The sequence below is a fragment of the Phycodurus eques genome, chromosome 20 (assembly GCF_024500275.1).
Source record: "Phycodurus eques isolate BA_2022a chromosome 20, UOR_Pequ_1.1, whole genome shotgun sequence".
In the NCBI taxonomy this organism is placed as follows: domain Eukaryota; kingdom Metazoa; phylum Chordata; class Actinopteri; order Syngnathiformes; family Syngnathidae; genus Phycodurus; species Phycodurus eques.
In genome coordinates, this window is record NC_084544.1 from 13,168,389 (window position 1) to 13,181,121 (window position 12,733).

The following is a 12,733-nucleotide window of genomic DNA, read 5'->3' on the forward strand; positions in this document are numbered from 1 at the left end:
CGAGTTCATGTTCTGATTGTGCAACCTGAAAAGTCATCAAACCGCTCGCATTAATCCAAGGCTTCAGAGTTTTTGTATCGATCAAGTACACATAAGTAGTAGTACACGCTCGTCAAAAAGATCAGAGGCACATACCGTACGTCGCCGGTGGCTTGCTTGTGAAGTAAACTCTGAGCAGCATGGCTTATACATTTTCTGTTGCTTCCAATGCTAATTTCAGGAATTTTATCAACTACAAATGCCTCTTTGCTGTGCTATATTTATCCCTAACTATCTAGTTTAACAACTTGTGCAGTGGTTTGTTCATTCTCTGCTCTTAATTAATTTTTTTCTATGTTTTGTGTGCAGCACTCTCGAATTCAACTTTGAAATTAAGGAAAAACGTTTAACGTCATTGTTACAGGTTGTCATTTTCTGTTCAAGCTTTCTGCTGATACAACCTTTTTGAAAATAGGATAAAGATTAAGAAAGTTATTAAAGTTTTGGAGCCTCATCTCTTGTGACGCTACCTCTGCACATTGGCTAAGATGCGTCAAACAGATGCCCTTTTATAGTGAAATAGGGGCGTGGTTTATGCAGATTGAAAGTGCTGCGTGCACGGGCCATCATTTAAAATGAATTCCAATTCATTAACATGCACGGTGATGCAAAGAAAATTGTAGTGTCATGAATCCGACGGTGATTTTGCGTATACGCTCAACTTGTGCGCAATGTAAGAACACTTCTATGCATTTATTAGTGAATGAGGCCCGTTGTCCTTAAATGCACTTTCAGCAAAGTTTCATTTGCATAAATCAAATTCAGGTAGCATATAAAAACTTTTTTTCTTATACAGCTGTATTATCGCATATGATTCAGAATGACAGCTATCAGCACTAGCTCTGTGGTGTCATAAATTAGCGTTGGGGATCGCAAAGTAATACATAAAATATCATCACGATACGAAACGAGAGGCCATCAATATCTACACTAACTCCAACCAGCTGACCCACAAAGACCTGGATAAAAAGCTTTTAATGTCGATGCTAACCATTAGCATATCAATGGCATTTCCCATTCATTTGTAGCATTAATCTGGCAGACTTCAAAGCAAAGTTACGTGGTTGTTTTTTAATATACAACGCTTTAGAACAGCAAACATCACCTGGGAGTGGCATTAAGCAGCTTGAAACATCTTTTTTGATTACATTTTCACTGTTTGCTAAACTGCTGTTTATTGTTAAGTGAGATGAAATGAGTTTACTGCCAACATAAGGCGCTCGTATCACAAGTTTGCACTTGCAAGTCAAAGCAAAAATTTGTCCGAGTTGGGTCATTCGGATCTTAAGGCACCACTGTATATTGGGGGCAAAACATGACCACAAAATCTGTGCAACTGAAGAAGCAGACATTTACAGAAACAGCCTTCCAGCACATTAAGCATTAAGAAAATTAAAGTATTGAAATAAGTGAATACAAAAATGTAAATAACATTCATTATCTATGGTTGCTTTAGGTAGTTGGCTCCATTCTTTACAGTGTTGCAACTCTTCATTCAAATTGAAAAGAATGAGGAAATAATAAAATATGCTTTTTTTTTTTGGTTGAAATAGATCAATAAATTCAAATCATATTAATCCATCCTTCCATCTTTGTCACAGCTTTACCTTATCAAGTGAGCTGCTGGGTGCAACCTGGTCTGGTGTCCAGTTAATCACAGGGCATCAAACCATACAAGTTCAATGTTTCATGAAGTGCACAAGCGCACTTACAGTACTTGCAGATACCAAAGCAACAATATTGGATGGTTGCCTGTTGATATTATAACGTGAGCACTGCACCAGCATATTTGCAATCTCAATATTTTATATAGTACTATTTCTAGTGTAAATGTGGCAGATACAGAGTACAGTAGCAGTGTTCGAGTCATGACTAGGGTTTATATACTCTCGTTTGCATCAATTTTTTTTCACCTAAAATTGAAATCTTAGCATTGAACTGTCTGTGTGTTGCTCGTGTCTGGAGAGAGACATTTTTATAAAGCAATGATTTATGTGGTGGAGTTTTTCCATTTTATAAAAAAAAAAAAAAATTCTCTCTCTCATATCGCTGGGTGGGAAGTGTTCACTGCGCGATAAAATCTGTCTGAATCCATGACTTTTCTCCCCAATTTTCAGTGATTTTCTCAATGGTGATTTGCAGAGTCTTCCCATTCGCAATCATTATTTTATTCATGCTCCTCAAGGCCCCTCTGGCCATTCATTTTCTGCCTCCTCTTGTGTCGCCCCTTCTCTTTTCCAGCAGAAAAGCAGGCAGGTAGACAGAAAACAGGTGGGTAGACTTGGAGTCAATAAGGCCGACAGGTGGTTTCGTTTCATGGGGAAACTAACTGCTTAGCCAGACTGTGTGGCGGCCGCTAAGGATGTCGAGCTACCGGCCGCTGGCTGAGCGAGCAAGGCTGGCCGTGAGGCAGGCATCCGCTTCTCTCTGTGCTGCTGGTTAATGGCATCAAGTGCTGCTGTCTGCAATGATTAGTGCTCAGGCTGGAGTAATGGGCTCTGATAACGGTAATGGATCAGCCCACAAACACTTAGCTCAGTTTACTCTCTAATGCTCCTCGTGGACCAACCTCCAGCAGCTGTTGACACAGGTAACACAGACTCCCAAATGTATATATAGCGGAACCTCTAAAGTGGAATGCTCCCAAGGTTGTGCAATTTGGCACAAATATTTTTGGGACAAATATGCCATTCTGTGAGAGCTCAGCATAACCTCTGAGACCAGGTGAGTTCAGCAAGTATCAAAGAGATACTTAGGGATTAGATCGGAACATTTGTCAACAGATGCTCCTCAGCAACAGCACTGTATCAATTGTGGGTACTCAAATAATTGTCAAATCACTGCAACATTGTTAGTAATTTAGCTTATAGTAGGCCATATCCCAGATCTGTCTACTTACACTGCAGACACAACGAGAGATATCTGATGCATATCAGATTTTTATCCACATATAATAGTGGCCTGATTCACCACAGTGGAGAAATCTGCATATATAGTATGTATTATAGTATCTACGGATATATAGTATGTATTATTCATGTACAGTTGCCACGTGGTGGTGCACAGTCTTTGATTTAAATATGTACAGAAATATTTTTGATTTCATTTTTCTACTACTGTCCATTTTGCTGTTGTGAGACTAGAAATTATATTCTATTCTATCCTGTTGGTGCATGTGTGGAAGGCGCAGGGCTGCCTGTGCATATGCTTCTATTGCGTTTAATTAATTATCGGTGCTTCTGTCTACCATGGTGCAAGCCTGGATGGAATGGAAGGAAAGTTTAAACAAAGCGGACGATTTAAAAAAATAAATAAAATCTCTGCATGATAGCCAGTCACTGAGCTCCCCTTGTGGCCGCAATTAATGACAATGGCAGAGTGGTTACTGTAGATTAACAAGCCAAAGTGATAACAGTAGAAAAGGTAATATACTTACTTAGGGATGGGCTCTGGCAACAATACAATAAGAACCTTTAATTATCTGAATCCATGGATGTGCACTCTATAATACAATAATAGTATAATTTGAGTCTTAATAATGTGAATAACCATTAATTAATAAGTCCATTGCAAGTGGCAGCAATATAAAAAAAGAAAAACAAACTTGTATGAAGAATTCAGTCAAATAAGTAAATGCTGCAGCATACCTGGCAAAGCCAACTCCCCTGCTGACTCCGTTGGCATCCCTCAGTATCCTGGTGGAGATGACATGACCCAAAGGTTTCAACATGTTCTCCAGCTCCTGCTCGTCCATTGAGACGGGCAGGTTCGAGATGTACAGGTTGGTAGGGTCCTGCTCCTGTTGCTGCAGGGCCAGAGTGTAAAACACCAGGCACAAAAGAGAGAATGGAGAGACAAAGGGGTGAGAACGAATGCATTACAATCAGAAAGCATGAAATACGCATTGGTTCTTTGTCACGAGCTCCCCATAGAGTGTAGTAAAGCTGTCAACTGTGCACCCAAACGCTTGTTGAACTCACACATTTGGCAAGAGGAACACATTCATCTACAACGTACAGTATGTGAAACATTACAAAGGCAGGCTTCATGAAGAAGTGAAAGTGTAGGCCTACAGTATATTCCCTATGCGCCGTTGGGTAATAGTAAGGAATAATTGAGTGTTTTAGTACCAGGGCTATTCCTATTGTTGAGAAGTTTAATTTGATTTGATGTCCAGCAAAGACATAAGTCAGGCCTGGTGTACACATAAAGATAAATAAATAAAGGGCTGTTTTTGTCCCGATCCCGACCGAGGACGACAAACGTCAGACTATTTTATGTCTTATAAGATTATCCTGTGGTCAGAGTTGGGTTAAGAGTGAGTTTGTCTGGACAATAGGGTCCAAACAGGTCGGGGAAGACAATCTTAAATATTGAACATGTTTAATATTCGCGAGCAAAAAAGGCCGACGACTCCCAATTCATGACGTCCTAAATTGTGACATGGAACGGAATGTAGCCAATCAAGACGCAGCCGGACTGAGGAACAAGGAAGCAGCCATAGATAAAAATGTCCCACCCAATGTCGTAGTTTTTATAAGAGGGTTCACCAGACGGCAAGAAGTATTTTCCAAAGCAAGTCTTAATTGACACTATTCCACAACATTCTCGCCTCCAGTTACTTCAGCAGCACATGGGAAACATTGGTGCAATATATGCGGTAGTCTTTCTTCTTCTTCGTTTTTGCTCGATCACGTTTGATCATGCGAGATTTCAGTGTTGATGGACTGGATTCTAGAATCCGTATGTGTGTGGTGTTCTGTGTGGAGATTATCGGAGCACACCACACACAGTGCGATCAAAATTAATTATCACCTTCCTACACTGATTCCTCCTCTGATTGTACAGTCATGGGCTGGCTTATTAGCCACTGTTAACGCAATCATTGGACAGTCTCATATGTCAATTATCATAACAGCACCACTGATACGCTGAGTGTGTGCATATTAGCATAATACTACCAATGATGATCCGCTGCTCTCCCAGATCCACATTAGGATTAGGTCACTTTTTACTTCTTAATGTAGTAAAAAAATGACTGTAAAAACTACATACAGTATGTTTATAATGACTTAAAGTGGCACAAAGCACCTATCCATGTTTTGTTTCGAAATACATTCAATACAGTATGTTTGAAGATAAGTGCTGAAAACATATGCAAAAACAACAATATAGTGCTGCATTGTTGAGATATAGCTTAAGCATCTTTTGCACCGTTTGAATTTTCCTGATTTGGTGACATCACGGGGCTGGGGCGTATACTTTCTAGCGTGAGTTCCCTCCCCCACTGTATAAGGACAAAGCGATGTCGTTTCGTTTGGCTATGCTGCTCAGTTCTGAGTTAGCGGTGCTTAGCTTCCATAACAAGGCCCATTCTCCACCCCAGCGAGCAGTTAGCAAGCTAACGATGGCTACATGTTAAATGTAGCTTTGCTGGATGCCTCATTTTACAGAACAGCTCGGTGACGTTATTTAAGCTCCCCCAAAAAAATGAAATGAAAAAAAGCAATGGATTCACTTTTTAAAGACACGCACAGATGGCGAGCTGAACATCAACACCACCACCCAATTCTGCAGTGCACATTTTACAAAGGATAGTTATGTCAACTTTCACCAGCGACGACACGGCTTTGTAACTGGATACTAGTGAGTGGGGCATTGCCAACTGTCAAAGTACCTAGGCTTCCTTCTACCGTCCCGGTGCTGTGTGCGGCTGTGACATTGTCACCAACAACGTGGGTAAGCTGACTTGTGTGCTTATTTTTATGATTATAGTCCACAATAAGCATTCAATTTGGAAGCTGAGCGTCCTAACCTGATTTTACAACGTATAAGCTATCACCCCTCAGTATATTTGATTCCTTTTGGCACATCTCTTTGACACGCCCACACTGTCTGCGAGCTGAGGGGTGTCCCTTTTGTTTTGAAGCAGATTTTATATACTTAGCAATTTATTTTATTCATTCAAATTTGGCAGGCTTGTTAATATTGCTCTTCTCTGTGGTGTGTCAACGTTACATGACATTTTTTTAGGTCTGTTTACTGACACTTTAAGCTGTTCTTAGTTATCATTACAGATTGTTTCCTTAATTGTAAGGTTTAAAACTTGAGACAAAGATTTGTTGGGTCGATAATGTAAACGTGTTTTTAATTGCAGTGCCCTGAGGTTGCTGCTAGCTAGGTAACACTGCACAGCTGGTTGAGGCTTGAGCCCGAGGTAGGAGAGGGCCCAGCGAGACCAACTGCCGAACAGCTGGGCCCTGCAGTTCAGCCAGACAAGTCAATCAGTTACCAAGCTCACAAGACAAATGTGTAAAAAAAAAAAAAAAAAAAAAAAAAAAAAAAAACGTGACAGTGAACTTTCAATTAACAAAATTAGTAACAACTTCTTCAGACAACAGTCAAATATATTCCAAGTCTAATCCAAGGGGTGTTGGAAAAGAAGATCATGAAATAGGTAAACTGCTATCATCTAATGAGGTGCAATTCATGCATCCTAAAGAGGCAAACTGGTGGGGAAAAAGGCAAGTATGGAGTAGTTATATTTACTCAGTTGTTGCCCATAATCGTTGAGAGAAGGCAGCAAGACAAAAAGTGGAGAGATGGAAGAAACCACTTAACGTTACTTAAAATGACTATGGTATGTTTTTTTTTTTTTTTTATAAACAAAACTACAACAAAGATGTCTCGGTTTAGAGTAGATCTCTATTTTTAAGTAACCTTTCAACCAGACTAGCAAGACCATATCAACTCTTCACGACTAATGAGTGAATTCCAACAACTCTATAATTGAACACAATCCATTGCCAGATGACGGCTGACCATCCAATAACTTGGTATGATTTTGGATCACTTTTCACAATACAAGCACAAGCAATATTTTAAGTAACATTCATAAGAAGGTGAAGTGTAGAAAAGGAGTTGGTACCACTAAAATGTAAAAATAAAAAACACACTAGAGAAGAGTGGAGACTCCCCTGATTAATGAGCCATCTTATGTGAAAGGGACACTTCTGATTTGATTAAAATCCTGGAGAGTGTCAGTGTCTGTTGTGAATATGGGGTGCGGTGGGGGGTTGTAGCTCCCTCCTCTACTACAGATTTATCACATTTATGCAGATGCAAAAAACAAACAAACAACAACAACAAAAACTCAACTTTGGATAACACCAAATGAATGAGGCTTCATTAAATCTGCCCATAAAAACGGAATGTACCCTGCTGCTCTTCTACTACATTTGGTGCATGTAGACTTGCAGCTGAGGATTCCTTTCAGTTTTCTTGGGAATGCTGGGCTTTGTGGATGTTTTTTCAGGATTATGTCATTCCAATGTTCATCTGATTTAACTAGTTCTGTGACAGATTTACACACTTAGCTATATGAGAGTTTATGTGCGTATGAATGAAGCACCGTCTAGTCCATATGCGGTAAAAAGGATGCGAAAAAAGTGTGTTAATAGCGGTGCTCGGCTTGCGGGTGGATTATCACAAGCGAGCTTCATGTAAGCACGGCCGCCTCGCTAAATTCTCCCTTTGATGACGTTCCATGCTACAAAGCACTTAACACCCAGATGAGTAGATTATGGGTGGCGGTGGTGGAAATGGGTGCGTCTTAACCGGAGGTGAGACGGGCTGGCACATTCCATAAAGAGATTTAATTTCCTTTAATGTCAGCCTCGGCGTACACTCTGCTGTCAGGCTATGAATGAAATCCGTAATTGAAGTGTGTGTGCATGTGAGTCTATAGCCAATCTTGAAGTAATTATGCACGTATGCCTATTCTATCTAATGTACTGTATAGAAAGATGCATTTATGTCAAATTCTTCCCCCCAGAGGTATTTGCTCACACCAGTGGAATTGCCGTTGTCTGGGCCCTTGCCATTGACCACTGTTATAGAAGGTTAATGGGAAGGCTCTAGGCTGGACTGGGCCTTTGATAAGCATAATTCTTTCACCTTGCCACCAGGAGGAACAGGAGAAATCCAACTGTGTATGTGGCAGGAAGACGGGGCAGTTGTAGGGATGTATCATCTATCACTGACGAATGGCCCCCACGCTAGAGCTGACAGCCTCACAGCTGTTTTTTTTTTCATTTCAACACCATGCTCTGTTTATACCTGAAGAAGCATCCAAAGACTCCTGAGAATCAAAAAACACTTGCGGCATCGGACCTAAAAGAATTCCTGCCTAACGTAACCAAAGAAACAAGGCGAATGACATCTCACGTTGCTGATGACATTGCTGCACTACTGAGCTACCAGGACAGAGTGTCCATTTTTCCTATCAGCAACTACTACAGTATTTCCGGTTTTCGTTGTCATCATATTGTTACTGTCTGGCTTCCCATTCAAGATACCATTCTGTGGTGAGATCAAGAATCACATAACATGGAAAACAAAGCCAAAGAAAAAAAAAACGTTGAGTAGATCCTGTAGGTCAGTGGATTTTACTGATCTGCTCCGCGGGAAGCACGAGTTAAGCGGAGGCAGAGCTGTTTGAGAATATCAAAGTACCAATATTTTTAAATGTACTAAAATAAATAAAAATAATGGTAAAGTTGAAGTGCTGATATTGAACGTTTTTACAAAAACGTTCGAGTCAGCAATCTGAAAAAACGCTCTCATACAGGATGTTAAAAAATTGTCTGACTTGAAATTTTACAGAGGTCTTGCAATGAGTTTTTAAAAGCGGGCTGTCTTTTTTCTTTTCTTTAACTCAACTAAAACTCCTTGCAATGTGTGTTGACGTCTCGTGTGTTGGGACGCATGATGGTGGTAGATCCTCTGCATTTCTTTATGGTTGAAGAGCAGTATTTAAAAAAAAATAAGATAAGATTTGTTCTGTTTGTGAAGAGACAATTGGACTGTTTGAAGCTCTGACAACGAACCTCATCTTAAATGCAGAAAACATAATAATCAGGCCCAATTTGAGCATTTCCTCCACTTCTAATAAAAATCAGCAGCAATATTCTTGGCTGTCTCTAAAAGACTATCCTGGACCTGCTGTGTATGGAGTGTGTTAAGAGAGATTTGTCCTCCCCAACCTGCTCAGAAAATAGTTGGGCTGACAATGGTAAATGTTAAACCTGTTCAATAATCATTATTGGGAATCATTATTTGGTCTGTGAATATGTCACAGTCGCAGGTTTTCGTGGTGTTGAGGCAAAAGGCGGGGGACCTGAATGCAGGGAAGCAGATAGGCGAGGTGGGAGTGCAGGAGTCTCCCCCAAAAAATACAATAGATACAAAAAAACAAAAACGGCAAACGCAGATCATGGAAAAATCTCTCCAGGATGCGTGACTAAACTAGGGACATGTGACAGGAACAACCATGAACAGCCACAGACTCAAAGAACCCAAGGAAATAAATACAAGCTAACTGATGAGACAACGAGGCACACCTGGACAAGACCCGAGTGGCTGGAGGGAGGTGATTGGTAGCCACAGGAACAGGGCTAACGAGAGCAGATGTAAACGAAAACCTAACGAGCAAGACGACATGAATATGGGACACATGAAACAAAACACAATAATATTCGAAACGTAAACACATCATGAGAGCATATGTAAGTGGTCAACGACAATAACCCTAACCAAGCCTTGCACTCCGTCATTATGACGTGAAACACAGCCATAGCCAACACAAAATAAGAGCACTATGCGACAGCGTACGGTGTCTTAAAGGCTAGTACCCAAAAAGCTGAGAGTTAACAAATGACAGGCTGTCTTCCGACAAATTGTGTGGGAGCGGAAAGAATGAAACGGCTTGAAACTGCCAGCTAGCCCCTGCTTCTGCGGACACATGCTGTCCTGTGCTGTTAGAGAAACACGGCATTCGATGCACATGAGATTCAGAGTTACCAGGAGCTCGATAGCATCGACTTAGCGTGGGTGCGCGCTGCACGGAAGCCCACCTTGGAGCACTCCAACCCCAATGCAGGCTACACTGTATCCACTCCAGAAATCGAGGAATTTGAGAAGAAGTGCTGTGGCGCCGTACGCGATGAAAAACAGCACTCCACTGAGTGGGTGCACAATATATTGTTTACAATGGGAGAAAACAAATGCAGTCAAGTACAAGAATACTGCACACTAAAAGCTTCAAGAAAAAAAGCTTGAAAGCTTGAAATGAATGGTTAAGTATGAATAAAGTATGTATACATATAGAAATAGAAATAATTCATAACTGTATAGTCATGGATAAAATATTAGACCCCTTGTTTCTTCAGTTTCTTGTTCATTTTTAATGACAGGTGCAACTAAAGGTACCTTTGGTTGGACAAATGAATGACAATGAAAATAGCTCATAAGAGTTTAATATAAGAGCTGATACCTAGCTCGAGGCATTTTCCATGGTTTTCTTGAAAATAACCAAAATTATATTTAATAATAGAATTCAGCTTTTGTTGAAGACTCTAAATCGCCCTTAGGTGTGAATGCGTGCGCGAATGGTTGTTTGTTTATATGTGCCCCGCGATTGGCTGGCGACCAGTTCAGGGTGTACCCCGCCTCTCGCCCGAAGATAGCTGGGATAGGCTCCAGCACGCCCGCGACCCTTGTGAGGATAAAGCGGTAAAGAAAATGGATGGAATTCAGCCTTCAGTGATACCAGGTATTATAATGAAAAAGAAACTGAACAAATATTTTTTTTATGACTATTCATCATACATATACACACAAACAAATATTCGTCATATAATATATGATAACACAGGCATTGAATTAATTAAAAAATAACTAATGGTAAGAATAGGCTAATTTCTTTATTCCATATATTTTCAAGTTTATCATAATGTTTTGAATTAATAAAAATAAAAGTATTTGAACTTGTTTTTTTTCCACTGCTTTTGCTAATGTTTTAGATTTTTGCCACGGTATTGTTTCAGTACCGGTATCGAGGTACTTTATGAATACAGAATTTTGGCATCGTGGCAAAGAAATAAAAAAAAATAAATAGAAAATCCACCCATCCATTCTCTCTATAGTTCATCTTGTTTAGGTTAAAGTGGAGCTGGTTTCTATTCCAGCTGCCTTCAGGCAAAAGGCAGATTACACCCTGGACTGGTCGCCTGTCAATCACAGAGCACATAGAGTAAAGAGATGCACAAACATACACACACATCCACATCCTACTAAAAGTCAGGCGGGGTTCCTGTTCAATCAACACTGACAGTGCTTTGTCTACAGTGTGCATAGATTGTCTTTCCCTAAATTGTACACGCCAACGTGTAGGAAAAGAGACTGTTGTTTTTCTGAACTGAATACTACTGGTGCAGAGCATTATCCCCGCACAATGGAAACTAGACTGCAAGGCAGTATTCCAACATGACAACGAACCCAAACCAACCTCCACCGCCTTGCGAAACAAACTGAGGGTAGTGGTGATGGACTCCAGACCTAAAACCTATTGAGCATCTGTGGGGCATCCTTATATGGAGGGTGGAGAGGCACATGGCCTCTAACATCCACCAGCTGCATGTTGTTGTCATAGAGGAGTAGAAGAGGATTCCAATGCCAACCTGTAAAGCTCTGGTGAACGTCATGCCCAAGGAGCGTTAAGGCAGTGCTAAAAAAATAACGGTAGGCACACAGAATATTGACAATTTGAGCACAACTTGGACATTTCACTTGGTTGTTTAGTCACTCACTTTTGTTGCCAGCGGTTTAGACATTAATGGCTGTGTTTTGAGATATTTCAAGCGGACAGTAAATTTACACTGTTATACATATAAGTTGTACACTTATAAAAATTGGAGCAAAGTGTTATTTCTTCAATGATTCTTCAAAGTACATCCATCCATCCATGGCTGGGGCATCTGATTTGGATGCCTCCAGGACGCCTCCCTGGTGAGGTGTTCCGGGCATGTCCCACCGGGAGGAGACCCCGGGGATGACCCAGGACACGCTGGAGAGACTACGTCTTTCGGCTGGCCTGGGAACGCCTCGGGATCCCCCCGGAAGAGCTGGATGAAGTGGCTGGGGAGACGGAAGTCTGGGCGTCCCCGTAAAGCTACTGGCCCCGTGACCAGACCTCGGATAAGCGGTAGAAAATGGATGGATGAATGATTGCCGTGTTCAAGCGAGAAGTGGCCTTGCCTCCCACTTCCAAACTCGCTCTTCATGCCACGCAACTCTCCATTTTCAACTTTCCTTGCTGTCAACAATTTTCTTATACGCTTCTCATTTCCCCCAGATCAATCCATGACCTTCATTCATTCCACTGTGGGCATCTTTCTTGCTCTTTTCTCTTCTGTTCTCCCACTTCCATCAATACAGCCTACTCAGGAGATTAGCTGGATGCATAATTGGCTCTACAGGGCTTCACAGTTACCGGTATACACACTGGATGTTCAACCTACAGTCACCTCCTAAAACTCCCTCAAGCAGTCCTGTCTAGTCTGTAAAGAAATAAGAAGAACAATCCTATATTCCTCCCTTCAGGAGCAAATTAGTTTTGTAGCTTTTCCATGCATGCACACTATCCAAGAATACAAATACGTACAATATGATTCTATGGACAGTAGGGATCGGCTTTTGACCTTGAGATGGGCAAAATTAACTGTTAAAGGATGGGAGGATCTCTGAATGTTTTGAACTCCCTTTACAACGCCCCTGTCACTGAGCATATTTATGCTGGCCAGAGAAGTTAGAATAATGTGGAAGATCTACTTCTCTCTGATTAACTCATGTTTTT

General features: G+C 41.0%; 1 protein-coding gene across 4 annotated transcripts in view; it reads right to left on the reverse strand.

Annotated features, from left to right (window-relative positions):
* rbms3 (RNA binding motif, single stranded interacting protein) overlaps nt 1-12,733 on the reverse strand; it is a 308,492-nt gene that overhangs the window by 102,991 nt on the left and 192,768 nt on the right. For all 4 annotated transcript variants that reach the window (XR_009767246.1, XM_061664510.1, XM_061664511.1 and 1 more), the window contains exon 5: nt 3,687-3,844. Coding sequence is in view for 3 of the 4 variants with exons in the window: in XM_061664510.1 (XP_061520494.1) it covers nt 3,687-3,844 (158 nt within the window). In the remaining variant the exon portion in view is untranslated. The remainder of the gene's footprint in view (nt 1-3,686; nt 3,845-12,733) is intronic.